Source organism: Melospiza melodia, chromosome 3, assembly GCF_035770615.1.
Source record: "Melospiza melodia melodia isolate bMelMel2 chromosome 3, bMelMel2.pri, whole genome shotgun sequence".
Lineage (NCBI taxonomy): Eukaryota > Metazoa > Chordata > Aves > Passeriformes > Passerellidae > Melospiza > Melospiza melodia.
The window spans coordinates 49,108,962-49,129,019 of NC_086196.1; the positions used below are offsets into that span (position 1 = coordinate 49,108,962).

At 39.7% G+C, this 20,058-nt stretch overlaps 1 protein-coding gene across 2 annotated transcripts; it reads left to right on the plus strand.

Annotated features, from left to right (window-relative positions):
- The first annotated feature begins 1,743 nt into the window (after positions 1–1,743).
- On the plus strand, positions 1,744–19,788 carry RAB4A (RAB4A, member RAS oncogene family). 2 transcript variants are annotated; one of them, XM_063151649.1, is made up of 8 exons: positions 1,744–1,854; positions 9,712–9,792; positions 10,959–11,073; positions 12,188–12,250; positions 13,471–13,625; positions 14,513–14,608; positions 16,178–16,338; positions 17,622–19,788. In XM_063151649.1, the coding sequence occupies exons 1-7, from the start codon at positions 1,824–1,826 to the stop codon at positions 16,291–16,293; spliced, it is 657 nt and encodes a 218-aa protein (XP_063007719.1). In that variant the 5' UTR covers positions 1,744–1,823; the 3' UTR covers positions 16,294–16,338; positions 17,622–19,788. The 2 variants fall into 2 exon arrangements, with proteins under 2 accessions (XP_063007719.1, XP_063007718.1); XM_063151648.1 differs by lacking the exon at positions 1,744–1,854 and adding an exon at positions 2,297–2,351.
- Positions 19,789–20,058: the final 270 nt, after the last annotated feature.

The following is a 20,058-nucleotide window of genomic DNA, read 5'->3' on the forward strand; positions in this document are numbered from 1 at the left end:
TTGGGTTTGATGGGGGATTTTTTGAGTCATTTGGTTTGCTTTCTGGGGGTGGGGACAGGGGGGTTGAGCAAAAATAACCAACATCTATGAGGGATTTGGTGATATTAGACCAAACTTCTTTAAAGTCCATCCTGAGCCTCAGAATGTACCATTTTGGGGGACAGCTTTCAGACACAAAGCTCACATCTGTGACATACTGAGGTCTGTGCAGCTCATGTGAAGGCCCTTCAGCTTTCCACGGCATTTTGGAGAGCAGATGCTCCAGAGAAACATTCACATGTGACATCTTAGGCCTCAATATCCTCTGTGCACCAGGGCTGTGCTGACTTCGGGGACCTGTTTACACAACCTCCAATTACTGTTAATAGTTTGAACTCATTAAGGAGTTGATTCTTCAAAAACTCTGGCTAGTTTCTTTGTCTGTATGTACCCACAACAAGAAGAACAATCAGCAGATTCTCTGAGGGGCTCTTGGTGCTGGCTCAGCACATTTTGTTCCACTGATTGGAGACGGAAACTTCAAAGCTGACCTCTGACCGGCTGAGGACTTGGCAAGGAGGTGGCTGGGATAGGCAGAGGCAGTTTTTCCTACAGCTTGGGAGATGAAGGAGAAGTGGAAAGGATGGGAAGCTGTGAGCAAGAAGATAAAAATAGCCAGAAATAACAGAAGAGGAAATAAGAGAAGTGGAATTTTTTTAAGGATTGGAAGAAAGGAAAATGTGGAGGATACATTAGTATCCAAGTATTATTTAGGAATGGCATAGATGGAAAGGCTGTTGCGGTGGGAACTGTGTTGCCATTTGCTGCCAGACTAACCAGGGCTGCCGGGGGAGTAAAGACAGTAAAGAGTAATGCAGGCCAGGCACTGCTGCTGCCTAGCCCCGGAAGATTTGAAGCAAACTTTGCAACTTTTTGTTGCTGTTATCAGTAGCTAATGCGCAGTTACAATTAAGCAATTGCACTAGGAACATTGTATACTCGGCCAACATTGTATACTTGTCTTCTCTTTTGTTACGAAGAAAAGAGAAGACAATCCCAGGATGAATGGGCTGTCTGTACTCCAGCCAGGAGCGAAGTCAGGACGGAGCAGTGCCTGGGGAAAAGGCAATTCCGGCAGTGGGAGATCGCGACTCACTGACCACCTACCCAAAACCGACCACAGGCTCGGAAGGAGAGCAGAACTGCGCCTGAGGAATAATTACCGTGAGAAAGGACAGGAATGACGAGCAAACAGGGGTTTGAGAGCTAATTTTAAAAAAAGCTGTGTAACTTGTAACCAAGGAACGCTGGAGCCTTTGTTTCTTAAAATGTATAAATAGCGTGACGTTTCGGTGACCGGGGAGCCAGCCTCTCGCGGGTCACCGCCCGGATCCCTGCTTGGCGCCTACAGGAATAAAAGCTGGAGAACGGCGGGAGCAGCGCCTCGATGTGTGACTCGGTGCTGCGCACGGGTAAGGAGCCCGCGTTGGGGCCGCCGCCATCCCCAGGGCGCTGAGGGAGCGCGTTCCCGACGCCGCCATCCCCCGGGCGCTGAGGGAGCGCGTTCCCGACGCCGCCTTCCCCGTGAGGGGAGCGGGCGGGAGCACCCCGGGCACGTGCGCCGTGTTTGGGGGCGGGGCCGCTGCTGCGCCTGCGCGGGGAGGCGGGGTGGGCGCCGGGCACGGGCGCGCCTGCGCGGCGGCGGCAGCGGCGCGAGCGGGGCGGGGCTGGGCGGGGCTGAGCCGGGCCCGGGCGGCGGGGCCTGTTCGGTTCCCTCCGCCGGCAGCGCCGAGCCCGGGCGGGGCGGGCAGCGAGCAGCGGCGGCGGGGGTCACCCCTCCCGGGATGTCGCAGAGTGCCATGTCCGAGACCTACGGTAGGAGCCGGGGGCGGGGTGAGGGAATCCCCTTCTCCGTCTCCCTCCTCCCCTGCGGGGGAGCGGGCCCGGGGCCGGGCAGGGCCCCTGAGGAGCGGGGAAGGAGCCGGTGCGGCGTGAGGGCTCCCCGGGCTCGGGCGGGCCCCTGTGCCCGCCGCTGCCCTGAGCCCCCAGCGCCTGCCCCGCCCGTGGCCGGCCCGGCAGGAGCGCTCGGAGTTTTCCTGCAGGGAGCGGCTTGGGCGCTGCTTGTTGTGGTCCGGGAGTGCAGCGGGAAACTTGCGGTGCCTGTCCGCTGGGCAAAGCTGCCCCTGCTTTACCTGGAGACCGGGGCGCCTCTGCCGTCAAGTTAAGGATTCGGTCCTGCTGTCTTAGACGTGCAGGCGTCAGAAGGAGTTGATTGTGGGAGTGTGTTGGGAGAAGAAGATCAGTGGGTATGCTCGTCTGTCCCTGTGCTGGAATGGGTGTCCGACTGCTGCTGGTAGGAAACATCCGATGGAGTAAGTCGGAGTGCGGGCACTGACTGGGTGTGTCCAGCGCGTCGCTAGGAAGCATCAAAGAGAAGTGGGGAGTCGAAGAGGCAAGCAGAGCTGGTATTGCTGGCTAGGTGGAGGAGATGAGAAGCAACTGAATAGTATTAATTTCTTTTCTTTATAATTTTACTTAAATCTCTGCTTTGAATAGATTTCTTTTCTACCCTTTCCATACCATACAGTTCTGTGATATTTTCCAATATAAAGATGCTGTTGTACAAATAAACATATTTTAAAGCCATGTGGTAGGTTCATATTCCTAGTCCATGAGAGTAGGATCAGAATTGAATCGGAAATAATTGAATAATCAAAGCAAAATTGGACACAATAACTCTGGAAACTCTGGAGGTTGGGGTGTCCATCAGCATTTGGCCAAGTGACCTGATTGCCATTTTATTTTCAATACTGTAGTCATCAGTGCTTGATGTTCTGTCCTACTGGTCAGTGCTTCGGTGTACAGCAAATGCACAGAGCTAAGGGGCAGAAAGAGGCAAGAGTGTGGGGCAGCCCTTGAAGTGCCAACATTAGGATACTCAAACCCTGCTTCTTTTGTCCACCTGTTCTAGAAACAGGTCAAAGTTACATGTAGCAACCAGAGGGCTGTGCTTTGTCCACCTAGATTTGAGTTTAAACAAGTTCTTCATACTCTGTACTCCTGTGATCTAGAACTGGGATCATTTTGGCCATGCTTATGGTGGTCTCTACCAAAAGAGTTGGTAGAAAACCAGAGATGACAGCATTTCAGTGGTGCTCCTCCTTTCATGCTGTAATAATGCTAGGTAAGCCACATAGATGATGGGTATCTTAAACCAGAACATTGAAACATTTTTTGCATTATTCCAGTGATCCAGAGTAGGGATAGTAACCCCACTGGAGCTGTGGATACTTTAATATTATTTTGGTATCTAAGAAAGCAAGCCCTTGAAATGGAAGCTTTGTAGTTGTGGGTTGTTCCTCCTATTTGTTTAATACTTGTTTGATGTATTACCTTTTGGAGTTTCTGTGTTTGTCCTGTGCACTCACAGGCTACAAGAAATTCAGAGCTAGAGGGCTTGAGAGCATCAGGCTCTAGAGAACACAGAAGAATAGAAGCTAAGCTATAGCATGAAGTTTACCTAATACCTCTGCAATCTCTGACTGTAACAGTAGTCAGTAACTAATTCTGCAGTGTCCTGCCCACATATGTAGCAGCCCCATTGACAAATCAAAGTTAGCAGTGCCATGTGATTAAATTATGGATCTTCTGTGCTTGATGATCTCTCCGGATTTCATGTGCTCACTGTCCTAGCAAAGAGTGGTTTGTTGCTGGCCAGCTATTCCAATGGCCATGGAGGATGGGAGCAGTACTAGGTCAGTTTCCTCCTGGTGGCTGAGACTGGGGGTCACTGTATCCCCTCCTGGAATCCCTGTAGCTTCTAAGTCCTTAGCCATTCATTAGATTTTTCTTGTCACCTGAATTAGTATCATTTTGCTTATGTAACCTCAAGCTTTTTATCCCATACAGATAGGCTCAGGAAACTAGTTGGTGGTTGGGTTGGTGTTTTGCTTCCCAATGGCATTTTGCTGTCTGCCTTTTATATGACTTTAATTTTGCTGTGAGGTTTGAAAGGGGCCTTATTTTTTAAATATTTTTCTCAATCCATAGGGAATAAAGAGTCTTTCCACTGGCAACTGCTGTTAATTTCATGTCTCCTGGGTTTTTTCCTCCCTTAGTTTCTTCCTCCATGTCAAATTCTGTCTTCTTTGAAGGTTTTCTGTTCACTCACTTTTCACAACTCATTCTGTCAATTATTGAGTTTCTTGTCTCTTCCTTCTTTTCAAACAAAGTTCTGCAGCTTCTCAGTCTTGACACTAAATTTTGCTTACAATTCATATTTTCACTCCTGCAGATCTATTACATCACTTGGGTATCTTCTGTTCTTAGCTTTCTTATCTGTTCAATAATTTATGTGTTTAATTCCGTGTCTATTCAATTCTTATGTGTTCAATTTATTCCCAAAACCAAACCAAACTTGAATATGAGATAACTCCATGAATTTTGAGATTGGGTTTAGAAAGAACATTTTCCTGCTGCTTTTGGGAGAAAAGGGTCATTCTTTTAGAAGTTTGACATTTAACAGTGGAAACAAATCTCTTATTCATAGGAAAACTCTTAGAACTCAAGTTTTCTGAGATGTAATGGCAGTTGTGTAGATAATTGCAATATAACAACACATGCATGTTTTAGCACACTTCCCAGTGCAAAATATACATGTTTTTGTGGTAAAGACAGCCTGACGAAAAGTCACTTATTCTTAATAAATAAATGCAAAGCCACTTTTGGATTTTAAATAGTAGAAGGATGGAAGTTGTACTAGCATTGAATAAATGCAATGTGTAAGATTCAAGTCAAATCTCTTCATTCCTTAGTTCCTTGCATTTTTTCCATCAGCATCTGCAAATCCCAGTCTGGTCACATAAGTTTACCAGTCTCGGTCATATTCAGAGAGTGTATAGTCTTTCCATCCATCTGAAAATAATTCTGTTTGGTCTGGACAATTTGATTTGCCATTTTATCACCATCCCATCCCATGCCATTTACCTGATGGTATTTGCATTTATCACCCCGGTCTTCAGTTTGTTTAAAATCTGGTTTTATTCCTTAGAGAGCACAGCTCTCACTTGTAAGAAAGCAGAGCTTCCCTCTCTGAAGCTTTCTTTTTGCAGATTGGAATAGAGGCAGGTTGATCTGTTCTACCTGTTTATCTGGTTAACTTTCTGCTAGAGAAAGGAGTAAGCAGTGGGAACAGCTCCTCCTCTCATTTAGAGGCAGCCTGTGCCGCTGGGAATGCTTCAGAGCACTCTTTCCTCCTGCCCTGTGCCATGAATGGGAGAGTTTCCAAAGGGTCAGCGTGAGTGAATCAAATCAAAGTTAGCAGTACCATGTGATTCTGCTCCACAGCAAGGAGTTGGGAGGATTTCAACTCTGATTGAGGATACAATATCGGACTCCCCCCTACCCTACTGTATTAGCAGGGTGAAGGAAACAATTTAATCTTCATTGCATGTTGAGGACTGAGCTACAGTGTCTCAGAAGCAGTTTGACTGTTTCTTCTGCGGGAGCAGACCTCAGTCAGAGGAGGAGGTTGGATGTCTGGGGGTGGTTGCCACATCAACCATCTGTTTTTGCTGGTGCTTGAGTCAAAGCCCACAATTGTCTCTCTTCTCCTTTCCCCTCAGCTCACACTGCACCACCACCCCCAAAAGAAAAAAACAAACACAAAAGATATTATGTCATTCATGTAGTTTAACAGCTTGTGCTGCTGGTGCATCTTTAGGGTGAAGCCACAATTGTATTCCTTTTTGGCTGTGCTAGAAAATGTTTTATCTCCTGCACCCCCTACCCTGTTTGGGATCAGGTGATGCCTGTAGCTCTCAGGGGGGAGTAAGCTGATTCTTTATAATGCTTTATTTCCTTAAACAGCCATGCTATGCTGCATTTCATCTCCTTATGATTTCTGTGGTGCCTGTTTTGTAACCTTCCTTCCCTTTAGCAGTTCAGTTCAGTTTTGATCCTAAATCCATTCTGTATAAAGACAATCTTATTTAAAGGCAAAGTGCTTTAACTTTTCTAGACCTTTTCAGTAGCCAGCATGGCAGCAAGCATTTGTAACATCTGAATGATGTTGCTTTTCAGCTTTTCTATGAAGGAGGAACAACAGAACTCAAAAGAAAAGTTTCTCTAGGGTGACAGCGTTGGCAGCTGACTGGAATGCTGGAGCTCTGAGCTGCTTTGTCAATAGGGGAAAAAAAAGGAGATAAAAAAAAGCTATGAAATGAAGTGAACTAACTCCTCTGGGAAGAGGACACCAAAAAGGAAAACACACAGAGCAATTAAGCAGTAATGCAAACACTAGAATGTGAGTTGCATTTGCTGAAATTGCCAAGAATGAATATATAAAGTTTGAGTCCACAGTGATGGTCTAAAAGAAGCTGTCTGCCCAATCTCATTTGATTTCTCTGCTTCCAAGCTGTGCTAAATTTTACATACATTTGTACAGCTTAAAGAGAAAACATTTTGTATCCTAAATCATGTGCTAAAATAAGTAATAAAAATGTAGTTGATGTGGTACCAGTTGTCATATAGAATGACATTATAAGAAAGAAGTTGCAGAATAACAAGATTAAAAATGTTCTCCCTGTTCTTACATGGTATTACCTTATTTGTTAATAGGCTGGGCTGTGAGCTTAAAAGTTTGTTAAATCTTGGTATTTTTAACATTTGGTACTGGCAAAGCCTTTTTCTTGTCCTTCTTTGCAGTTGATTAAATGTGCAGAGTATTCCGTATTTCCTGAACCACAGAAATATGGTTTTTCCAGTGCTCATGGATAAACTGATGACATAAGGCTAAAAGCTTTTTGTTAGTTTGAATAATCTACATAAAATTGGAGTTTAAAAGGGTAAAAGCATGGCTATGTTTGTGAAGGTAGCAGTGTCTTAAAGTCTACATATGTTTGGAAACATTGCTGCCTTTGGTGCAGAAAGGTTTTAAATTTTTTGTTAGAAAGCTGACATTTTCATTTTATGAAGTGGACTAAAACACATTTCTCTTATTTTCATCCTATGGAAAAAGTTAATTGTGACTAGTTTCAAGTTTCATCTTAAAAAGCCCGTTTGCTGTTTTGTCAGATAGAAATTTATTTTTTTGTCTACTAAGTAAGCAGGCATTGAACTGGCATCTAAGCAGTTTATTTGTAGGAGAGAGTCTCTTAAATTTGTCTGGCACAGTAGAATCTGGATAGAAATTAGGAGTGCTGCTAAAAGATATTATCAATTTGAAGACATTAATATAAAATCCCCAAATAGCACTGTTGCTTTCAGAACAAAATATAAAGCACCTCAACTTGAAACACCTGAGGGGAAAATACTCTGCTGTTGTGCTGCTCCTCCAGAGCAGTGACCTGGCTGTCCCAAGGCCTGGGTGGCCTGCAGCCTGTCTGTGCAGAAGGGAGCAGTGTGCTCCATTTGCTGCTCACTGTGGGTTTGTGGGCTGCACAAATTCACCTTCCCGAGCCACACCTGACAGCCAGTGCTTGCAGTGACAGTGCAAATTAGTGAGGGAATAGAGTTTTGGGTTTAGCCTTTCCCTGTTTTAGGTTTGCAGTAGCTGTGGTACCACTGTCAATAACATGAGGCTTCTGTTGGAGAAAAAGGAAGGTAAACATAAATTTTATAATTGTTTTTAAGGAGAAAATCTGACAAACAGCATTCACCAGATATAAAGTAGAACCAGTTTTGGTTGGATTTCAGATTTATGTTTGGAAAAATGACAGAATCAGAAACAGCTTATTTTAAATGTCTGTGTCTCAGAATATCTTGCATTTTGAGGTACTCTAAAAGTGATAAAACCAGTGAGATTATACACACACACACAGAATAGTTTAAATATACAAAATGGTGTAAAAGACAGCTAACCAGTGATATTTGATCCATAAAAATTGAAACTTGGCTTTCTTTGAGATGCATTTTTTCTTAGCCTAACACATTGGGCTATTTATGATACCTACATTTCATGCTAACAGTGAAGACTTGGTAGAGTGAAGGCTTCTCAGCTTCAGTGTGTTTTGCAGTTGAGGTGGCATGAAGGGCCCTTCTTTAGAGGAGTTAACAAAATTTTTGAAGGAAAATCCTTTTTGTAACTTTTTTTTTTTTTTAATCCAGAAAGCATGAGCAGCTGGGTGGGGGCGTGACAAATGAAAGGATTTTGGAACAGAAAGTCTTGAGCATGTAAATGGTCATATTTGTGAGCAAGAAACAGCCATCTTCTGAGAAGGGTGAAATTCAGAAACTATTCCGAGCCTGTTACAGCATTTGAAACAAGAGGGACAAAATGTAAAAAAGCACAAATCCTTAGTAAACATTACCTCATTTTAAATATGAATAAAATCCAGAAGACAGGTGAAGACAAAGAGCAGTAGACAGTTCCAGGACTTACAGCCCTGTCTTTTTAACAGTGGGAAACTTCTTACCCTTTGACAAACTTGCTTGTTCCTTTTACCATTGCTAGGGAGTGTTTGATATACCATAACAAGTAACTCCTTCATTAAATGGAATGAGCACATAGATCTGTGTGCATCTTAAATTAAATTTTTGAAACTAAGTACTCAAATAAGGTCCTGGTAGAGGATTTTATCAGTCTTTGAATTACTTAGCATAATTTTTATTTTTATTCAGCTATCCCCTGGGCCAATACCCATGTAGCCCACTTGACAGCTTTGAACACTCTTAACAAAATCAATGTTTTTATTTTTGTTGATAATGCAAACTAAGTAATTTTCCTTGCGTTCTGTTTCTTAGAGAAACAGTGCAATAAAGAGTAGAAATTCTGCTGCTGGTAGAAAAATAAATAGGGAATCTTGCATGAGCTGTAAAGGTTGCTTGGTGGCAGTATATTAGGGGAAGCAGTTGTAAGCTTTCTAATCAGTTTATCATTTTTGAGAGCTGTAAGACAAGGGAGCTTTCTTCAGTCTTTAGCAAAACTGAAAGCAGATTTGTGGTGGTAGCATTAAAGCATTTTATGTAACTGTTGAAACAATAGAAATGGGCCATAAATCCTGAACATGTGTATTACCAATGAACATTGACATAAATGGCTCATAAATAGGTAACAGAAATACATGTATTTAATTTAACATGTAGAAGAAATGTGAAACTAGGCATCCCAGAATAAAAACTATTTCTTCCCTCTAAATTTTGCAGAGAAATACTGTGGTTGTCTCAGCTGTGCAATGATTAAAATCAAAGTATGAGTATTAAACTGTTAATAGAGAATTCCAAATTAATGTAAATTAAAAACAAAAGAAAACCACACAAAAACAAACAAACAAAAAAAAACCCGAAGAAACACAGCAACAAAAACAAAACAAAAAAAAAATCCAACCACAACCACCCCTCTCTGGAGTTTTATATTTTGAGAAATGATATCATTATATATTTGTGTTGATGGTAGTTAATACCTTCCATGCTCTTAAAGCATATTACTGGAATATAAGCCAACCATTTACCTGAACTCAGATTTTAACTGAACTCAGATTCAGCTATTTCTGCTTTGTTTTTGTCTTTCTTGCCTCTCCATAAAGAAGAATTCTTAGTTCTTGCTGTGTAACATCACTACTGCAGACACTAGATAATTCTTCAGATTTATTGCAATTTTGCTAATTTTGTCATCTATTCCCTTCTCTTTGAAATAACAGCTACAAGAGAATAGCTGGCTGGTGGGTTTGGTCTTGTAACAATAATGTGAGTCCATACTAAAATTTAGTAATTTTTTTTTCTTTTAATCTTCAGATTTCCTGTTTAAGTTCTTGGTGATAGGAAATGCTGGAACTGGAAAATCCTGTTTGCTACACCAATTTATTGAAAAGAAATGTAAGTACATATGAAGGACAGTAAGAGTTCTCCATGGCCTTGTACCAAAGGTAAAGGCTCTGCCTACCTGAGTACCTGTCGTTGGTAGGGAAGCTCCCCTAATTCTCTTATTTGTGTAGGTGAGGATTTTAGTAAAGAATTATGTCCAAAACCATGCTGTAAATCCTTATTGCTCACTGTCTTTAATCTAAAGCCTAATATGGAGCATTACTCTCTGTTATTCTCAAATAAATATAACAAGATGTTGGTGAAAATACAGACTTAGTTTCTGTGAGAGGTATAATTTGCAGCTGCAAGATTCCCTGTATATATAGTAGAGACTTGGATCTTTTAGAAAAAAATAATGAAAGGAAAACTGAATTGCTTAAGTAGATTTAGAAAGCCTGTAGCATCTTTTGAGATAAATAGTAACTTTGTTTTTTTTGTTAAGGACTGTGGTCTATGACAAATGCTGATAGAGATTCAATAGGGAATGTTATTCAGAGATGAACATAAAAGAAAAATTTCTGTTGGATTGTACATTTGGCATCAAGATTAAACAAAAATAATATGCATTTAGAAACCTTTGTAAATAAGGTGACTTTGTCTTTTTGAAACAAACAGTAATTCACCTTATCTCTTGAGGAATACTTAAGGATAATGATGTGTAAGCACTAAGGAACATGGCTTGATTCTGAGTGAACTTGAAACAAGCCCTTGCTGCTAGTAAGGGCAGCTGTAAATTGTTGAGATTCTGTGATATCAAGAGCATACATAGAGCAAGTATCTTAACTTTGTGCATTAGAGAAGAATTGACTCTTGCATACTCATGGTCAAGACTGTGTGCATTCTCATTAATTGTATTTATAAATGGCATCAATGTATTAGAAAACACAGCTGGAAAAAAGTGTATAAAAAGTATCTTGCTACCTATTAAAGTGAACTGGAAATTATTTAAAGCAGGCCTTTTTAGTACTAAGTTTGAATTGACTAAACGGTCAAAAATTGTAAGAACATTCATTTCTGTGTGGTGGCAGTGAGCTTATGAGCTGCACTGAATTTGATGGTTCAGGAAGTTTGTAATTTGAAGACTGAGGAGTTTTTGATAATATCTAAATTGTTTTTTGTAAAAACTATTCACTCTAAATATTCTTCAAATAAGTTTTGTTTTCTTTCTTTTTTCGTAGTCAAAGATGACTCAAATCATACTATAGGAGTGGAATTCGGTTCAAAGATCATAAATGTTGGTGGTAAATATGTCAAATTGCAGATTTGGGATACAGCAGGACAAGAACGGTTCAGGTATGACTTTCAGCCATCTTATAAAGTGTTAGTACAATTGCTGCTCTGAGTGGTGGATATTATTTATCTCTGCTTGTAAGCAGAAAAAGTGGAATTGTTTGTCTGCTTTCATATTCACCTTCCAACCTGGACACAGTGACACAGGTCTGAGTTTCTGCCCTGTGTTTCATTGGGTATTTTCTGTTGAGGTATATGAGTGGAATAGGTACCTAAAATCTTGCTCACCAGCCAAATTCATAATTAGCTGTTTTAACTAAGAGTATGCACTTAACTCCATGTTTAGGAGACCTTCTATTGGTTGGAATAAATAAATGTCACAAAGCTGTAAGCTGTTCAAAATCTGCATGAAAGCAATTGCACAGTATAATTATATACAGTTTTATTAAAGAAGAAAAAATCAGTCAAATACATTGTGGTAAATACATTTCTAGAAAGACTGAGATATCTAAAGTTTCTTAGAGAAAAAACAATCAATTTATCAGCTTATAACAATCAGTGTACTTTTAATGCTGTATTTTAAGTGTTCTACATCTGAGGCATAGATAAAACTCAGTAAAAATCTAATGGATTCCTGGGTACATTCACCATCAAATAGGACATCAGTTTTTAAATATATTTTGGGGGGAGGGAGTATGTGTCTGAAGTCTCTGTTTTGGGAGAGGGGTTGATTAACAAAGGTGAGAATGACGGTAGAAGTGTGAGTTTTGGGCAGCAGTCCAGGTAAATGTGTTCTATCAGACAAGTCCTTTGGATATAGTTGTGACTAAATAAAGCTGGGCTGTGATATATAGTCTTCATTAACGAGGTTTCTTCAGTGTGTTGGCCAGATATCAGCCTCCAGTTCTGTATTATGATGATTTGTGGTACTTTCAGCACCACATGGATCATAATGGACTCTGAGAATCCTCATACAGCTATATTTAATCAAAGTGCTTCATCAAAATGCTGGTTGTAATTAGTCTGCTGCTGCACAGCTGATAACATTGTCTAAAAACATGTTTTGTTTTAAATATGTAAATAAGAATTCTATTTCATAATACAGATTGTGTTATATTAACCCAGATTTTAAACAGTGAAGGCACTACAAAAATGTGTATTTGTGATTCTATTTCAGGTCTGTAACGAGGAGTTACTACAGAGGGGCTGCAGGTGCTTTGCTTGTCTATGATATAACCAGGTAAGAAAGCCAGCATCTCCTTTGCTCATAGACTGCCAGATCCAGTTAATGTACAGTGATTCTTCCCCAAGTACCTAATGCTCTAAACAAATTGGGCTGGAAGAAAAGAAAGTGTAAGTACTTCTGTTTCAGTGCATATTTCAGTTTTGGAACTTGCTTACATGAGATATTGTGAATGTCAGATGTGAACAATCCTAAAGGGTTGCACAAATTTGTGGGGATTGGCCCCCCGGTTGCTGATCTAATGGTGGACCCCTGTGCAGCCACTGGCTCAGCAAGCCTTGCCACAGGAACAAGAGCAAACTTCAGCCACCCTTAACCAAGGTGGTTCACCCTGTCTTGTGGAAGCTGCTGATCAGTGTGCTGGGATAGAAGGTCATCCTCTGGAGAATCTAGCTCTGCCTACACGTTCTTTAACTGTAGGCCAAAATTCTGTTCATCTCTGCATCTTTCAATGTTTTTATATTATAGGCAGCCAATAAAACTCCTTACCATTACATGTGTTCACATTCTTCCTGCCACCATTGACTGATATTTGTCAGATGAGTTTTGGGTGGTTCACTGGGTTGTTGCTTGTTGTTCTGTGAGTGAAGGGTTCTCTCAGCAGGCTTTGAAATCTGTGTTCTGTGCTTAAGGGCAGCTGGAATCATCTGTCAGTGTTAGTGCTTGAAAGCTTTCTCCCTGACCACTGCTACAATGGCAAGTGGCGTGTGCAGGGTGGCTGCCTGCAGTGTAGGTCCTGACACCAGTGTGAAAGTTCAGGCAAGCACATTACACAAGCCTTGTAAATTCTTACAATCCCACTGGTAATTTAAATATCAGTTGGATTCCAAGTGGAACAGTATCTCATTCTGTTATCCCAAAATGTCATGCACAAAAGGTTAAAACTAGATAAGAGCTTAAAATTTTAGCTTTTCACATTAACACATTTTTACAATTTATAATTGTGTGTTTATAATTGTGGTTATTTTATTATTGCGTGTTTATATATTGTGATTAATTTTATTTTGATTTCTAAAAACTCGAGCTTTTAAGTATTTTCATGAAGGAATTTGATGTTCTTCCCAGTTCATCACTGGCACACTGAGATGTGTAGGTGCCTCGCCTGACTACCAGCATTTTGTTTGCCACAAACACAGATTTGCTGTCTGAGTTTTGGTTTGGTGATCTGTTCACGAGAAGTGAGTGTGTCCTAATAAAGGATTCCATTTCCTGCACAGCCGGGAAACCTACAATGCACTTACTAATTGGTTGACGGATGCAAGAATGTTAGCAAGTCAAAATATTGTGATAATATTGTGTGGAAACAAAAAGGATCTTGATGCAGATCGTGAAGTCACTTTTTTAGAAGCATCCCGGTTTGCACAGGAAAATGGTAAGTACAGAACCTTCATGTAGCATTCAAAGATGCATAATCCTTCAGATCATTTACATTTTTGTGCAGTTAGGCTGTACTTTGTACCCTGTCTACAGGAAAGAGTTCTGTCAGTACCTGAGGCCCAGAGAGGTGGTGCCTGCAGTGAAAACTACATGTACTACATAAGTCTCATTAGCAGCGGTTCTTCAATCACAGCTGCTCCTTTAAGAATACCCTCTATGTGGAGATAAATTCTGTAGGAAATGTCATACAACTTCAGGTGTTGCCTTGCCTCCAAATAGCTGAGGAGAAAATGAAGGACATGAATTCCCATTTTTCAGCATCTTAAAGACTCTGTAGATAACAAAGTTGTATGGGATGTGCTGCAGTTTGAAGCAATGAGTTTTATTAATTGAAAACTGAGTTTAGTGCAGGGCATGGATTCAGAAAATTCTTACCTGGTCTGTAGTATTCAGAATTTCCAGTCTGAGGACATGATTCTGTGTCAGCTAAAGCCAGTCTTGGTCTGAGTTTCTGTGCTGCAGTCCTCCCATCAGCAAAATCTGGTTTTGCTTTTATCAATCAAAGTCTTTTCTACCAACTCTGGTTACTGGCTATGCTTTTGCATATAACTTCCGTTTATGGGAAACTGTATGAAGTTTGGTTTCAAGTGCAGTTTTGCATGCACAGCCCAGGTTATCTTTGGATTCCAGCTTTCTAGGGTGCCTGAAATTTTAGAGGATGTTTTTTGTGGTTTTGCCATCAAAAGTTAGTTTTCTGGACCATGCTTTTTGACTGTAGATCTCTGTAAAAATATTTTGATTGCTCCTGGCTTTCATGCTTTGAATTACTATACCTGTTGTTCCAGACTTGTTTTGAGGATTTTTTTTTTGTGTCAAATGCAGAGCTGATGTTCTTGGAAACAAGTGCTCTAACAGGGGAGAATGTTGAAGAGGCCTTTGTACAGTGTGCAAGGAAAATACTCAATAAAATTGAATCAGGTAAATTAAGTTTTATATTTATAAAATATTTTATTTTATCTGAAAATGAATAAAAGTGAACATGGAAATATCATCGTTCAAAGTCCTCTAAGAGAATTAAACCAAAAAAACCCAAAATTTCATTTTGGTAAAATAACCTACTTGTTTTCTAGCTGCTTCTCATATGCTTTAATAGGAATGGATGTCTAAGTGAGATCTGTACATCCAAAAAGGGGTGGTAGTGTGAATTGTGGGTGATGTTTGCCTTAAAATCAGGTCTGAGTGTAGGTTAGACCTCTTTATCTTAAGTCAGCTCTGAGTGTTGGTTCTGTGTTCTGTGGGTTGATGCATCCCTATAAATACCAAGCCTGACATTAGACAGTTTTTGTAGTCCAGAATAAAAACCTAATATCAGGGCAGTCATAACTTAAATTCTGCTTCTCATATTAACAGGAAATACAGTCAAGAGAGTATGAACGGTAATACTAAAAATTTCAGGGATGTTTCCTAGCAACTGTTTCTCTGAAGTGACCTCTCTGCCTCTCAGCTGAAATCATTTTTACTTTTGCAGATCTAGAAATATACCAGAAGCTTCTCAACACAAGTGGGCAGGTTTCTGCTAGAGACAGGCTCCTGTGTGCTAGATATCATTACAGCTAATTTGCATTCCAGTTTTTCTTTTTTCTAACTGCTTGATATCTTTAAAGTTTTAAGTATTGGCCATATCGAAAAGTCTGTCTTGGATTCTAATTACACGTTTCCAATGCCAAACACAAATTTTTAGATTAAAATAATATGATATTATACGTTCAAATGAATGTTCTGAATACTGCATCAAATCAGTGCCAGACAGCAGCTTTCATTTTAAACAAACGAACAAAAAGAACCTAAACAAACTCAAAACCCAAATGAAAACAGAAAGTATAGCTAGTTTTTCACAATACTGTAGTTTGATGACTGCTTTAAAGAGGCACTGCCACCACAGAATTAAGTCTTATTTTCTGTGAACTGCTCCTGGCTTTTTTTGTGCCAGCACACATCCATTGAAACATGCAAAAATGTAGACTATAAGGATCTCTCTTGGCCAGACCACCTTACAGCCATAAGAACAGTTCTGAGACAGAGGGTATGAAGTAGGCAGAAGTGGATACCAGAAGCTGGAAAGGTTGATCATTTTCCCTGGGGAGCAGTTCTTTTCGGAATCCTTTTATCAGATTGATCCAATTTTGTTTGGCTTGGTAGCTACAGTACTATTTTCTTTGCCTATGAGCCTCTGAAAGCAGGAAGTTTTTAACTGTATTCACAGAAAACATTTTAGACCTTTCTTTTGCTCAAGGTAGTGCAAATGCATTTCTTGTTTGCAGCCTAACTCTGAGATTGCTTTGTCATCATGATCAAGGGCATATGGTTAAATTAAAGGAGAAAATGATTCAGGTTTGAAATTGCCTAAAAAGCAGATAGAACTGAGATAATCTCTCCATAAATAGATCAGAATATAATTATGCTTTTTTTCTTTAATGTTAATGGTTAATTTAGAATGTATTATTTGCACATAATCTATATTCTTGTGACCATTTTGTTTCTCATCAGGAGAATTGGATCCAGAAAGAATGGGCTCAGGTATTCAGTATGGAGATGCTGCCTTGAGACAGCTGAGATCACCACGCAGAGCACAAGCACAAAGTGCTCAAGAATGTGGATGTTAGAGAAACAAAACAAAAAATCCCAAATACTTACTTTAGATACAGAAGGTAAGGCTACAAAAATCTTGGGATGATGGGCAAATCACTATATTTCATAAATGTTCTGTATTGGGTGCTAGTCTTTTTCACAGTTAGCCTGTAAGTTACAGAGAATCTATTGAAATAATGCACAGTGGAATTGATTAGTGTTTTTATACTTTGATTTTTCATCTTTCATCTGCTGGGAAGACTAGAGCTCTTACTGAAGTGTTTATAAATCTTAGCTTAATCTGAGTAATGCCGAGGAAAACATGTTAAAATTCTCTATTCCTGAAATGCATTATAGGCCTAATAGCTGCCTAATGCACTGTAGAGAAAGTGATTCCATTCTCTTGCATTGGGAACCAACAAGTAAGCATTTACAAAATGTATGGCACAGTATCTTGTCCTAAGGTATTATAAAGTCTTCTCTGAAAATGAAGCTTAAATACTGAGACTCAAAAATTAAAGATAATTCTGAATTTCAAACTTCCACTTTTCTGCCCCTACCTAAAAGCAGCCTAAAGTTATTATGACTCCTGTCTGCTATAAGCAGAAATGTAAATAAGACAATAGTAGTTATTTGCTGCTTAAGCACTGTTGTCATCTAAAGTAGTTCTTCTGGGGCTGTTGCAGCCTAGGAAACAGGTGTGCAGTGTTCTAAAGTTCTTCCAAAGATGTTGTTCAGAGAAAGTGAGGAAAGAATTTTTCCTTTTAGCAGTTGTAGGAGAAGAGACATGAGTCACAAACTCCTAAGAACAGCTCTGTGGTTAAGTCTTGTTTATGTTTGAAAGACAGTTGTCCTTGAGACACTTCTCAATAGTCACTGGATTTTTCATAACTCCTTGCAGTATGCAGTGGCTCTGAGGACAGTCCTTTCTCCCTGTGTAGTTAATTATTCTCCTATAATTAATAATTATTTCTCTAGTACAAGGACAGTGATATCAAATAAGTACTGTAGGCATAGTTCCTGCATCACTTTTACTGTATTAATTCATCAGCTTGAGCAGTGCATACAGCAGCTTTATGGAACATTAAATAAGGCAGCACATAATTCTACATTCTCATATTTTTTTCTTGTGTTCTGAGAGCTTAGCTCCCAATTAAACCCAGAATTTTAAAAAATGTATCCTTGAGCTGCTTTCCTCTCATACAATTCCATTCTTGAAATAAGAGACTGCTAGAAAAGGGCTTTAAAGTTCAGCTTTGGTATGGCCCTACAGAAATGAAAACTTATTGATCTTATTTCAAGAACTCAGCTTTCAGATTGATCAGATATGGTTAATTAATAAGAGTTCTTATGTATTTTATAGCTGTCCTTGCAAATGGTGTTTGAAGAAACAGAAAAGCTTGAAGGCTATGCAGTTTTAAAAACATCTTTCCACTATCTACAAACAGAGCAGACCACTGACAGAAAGGTGTCCTGTAGTAGGGGGCAGGAATGTGCACAGCACACAAGTCTGCAAAGTGAACTGGATAGTTTGGTGGACGATATTAAGGCTCATACCTGTATGTAAATGTTTTCCATTACCTGTTTTTGTTATTTCACCTCTAGTTTAAAGCATTGCAATGTACTGTAAATAATGTAACAGTAAATTTACAAAGCATGGTATACTTATGTATGCTATTAGAATGTTGCACTATAAGCAGTTTAATATTTTATTTTTTTATCATATAAACAAATTTAACAGAGGTAGGCTTTGTCACGTTTGTTTGTTGCACAATAGTTTGTATTTACAACCTGAATTATAAAACCACTGGCAACTGTCAGTGAGAGGTTGTTGGTTTATTTTTTCCTACTCAGTTTGCCACATTCTAACAAGCTGTTGACAGGATCAATTCTTAATGTGTGGCTATGACCCATGCTTCTGTATCCTGATAGTCAAGTTGGAAAAGGCAAGTTAAAGCACAAGAGCAGAGCAAGAATGCTACACTGAGCTATACCATCTTTCATGAAATTAGAGTTCTGTTTATTCACTTTGTCCTGACATTTTTGGTTCAAATAGATGCTTATCTGAAAAGTGTGCACCTTGAGTTGTTTCTGAATTAAATGGAGTTAAGCATGCTTTGTACTTGAAAAGCCTGGGTTTAGGTTTAAAAAGGCTGTTGGGTCCAAAAACCTTCATGTTGTGTCACTCCTCTGATTGTTGTATTTAGGATTGGATTTGTTACAGAACTGATAATTATTCCTGATGGTATTCTCTTCCTGGTAAGAGTGTGAAGTATTTTTTGAAGCAGCATAACTGTATTTTCAAGAACATCAGAGAACTCCAAAGAAGCTTACCTGTCTTAATCCTTGCTCAGTTCAGTTTGGCTTTCAGAACTGCAAATACTTACCAAAAGCAAGTCCTCTGGAGCAGGAAGTTGGATGGAGCTGTCTCCTCCACCAGTCCAAATAGCCAATATTAATTGGGATGTGTTGTCCACTAGAGTTGAGGAGGGTGTTGGTTCCAAAACCCCAAACAGTTCTGGAACACCGGGGAAAGATGAGGTACTGGGTGGTCCAAGCCACCACACCATCCCACAACCCAATCAGGTTTCTTGCACACTGACTAAAGCTGGGCACTGACACAGCACAAGCAGAGCTGGAGGTTGTTCTCCTGTCACCCTTAGAGTGGCAGAAGGGCTGTTGGCTACTCATCAAAACCTCTTTCCCTTACTACAGTAGCAGTTGAAAGGAGCAGAGGACTGTTGCTTATAAATAGAAATTTCAGGGGTTTCACAGGGATTTTCTTCTACTTCCTTCTGTCCCTTTTACATACAAAGCCTCTTTTATACTTGGTTCTTAGGATCATTTTGGTCAAGTGTCTCTGGTTTAAAAAGCAGTTTTATTCTTTCAGTAACTGTCTTAAAGCTGTGCCCTTCCTCCCTGGAAGGAAACACTAGTGTCATTATAATGAGTTTGGACATGTTTTTACCATTTTTAATGTATACTCTTACAGTATACACATTAACCTGGTTAATGTGCATGTTTTGTAGTATCTCAGCCTTTTATGCTGCATATCTTGCTGACATTCTAAAAAGAAATTTTCTAAAATTGCAACTCCTTACAGAAATACTGTTGGAAGCAATAGCTCTCAGCAGTGCAAACTCTATTGTTTACTATTGCTCCTCTGAGAGTCTTTTATTTCTAAAAATAAACATAATGCCAATATCAGCCCTGGAATACATTTCAAGCTTTAGCATTATAGTTGACACCTAGCTTACCTGAACAGTAAGTCATAAATAGGCTACATATGTTTTCACAGTAGAATTCTTACAAAGAAAGATGGGTGGGAGTTTTACATGAAATACCACCAGGTACCTGTATCTGAGGTTTCATTGGATGTGGAGCTTTAGCTGTTCAGCCCATTAAGAGATTTAAATGTCTTATTAAAGCCTGTGTCTTGCCTTTTAATGAGTCTGTTGGCCTACACTATTTCATTTCATGCTTGTATCTAGCACCAAATAAAGAATCTTCCTTGATTTTCTTCCAGCAAATCCTGTGTACTTGTACAAGCTTTATCTGTTAAGTGAAGTCAATAACATGACTGTTGAACAACTCACATAGAACTCACAGTTGCTTCATCTTCTCCTTTCTTTGTATTCAAATAGGTATTGCAATAGGTAAGGCTCATGAGTTCCCTTAAGACCTATAAAAAGCCAATGCCATAGAAAAGCCTGATTAGTCTGTGCACCTCATTTTTATATGCTGGAAGAATTGACACTATTAAAATCTCAAGAAATACATTGTAAATCCTCAGTAAAAAT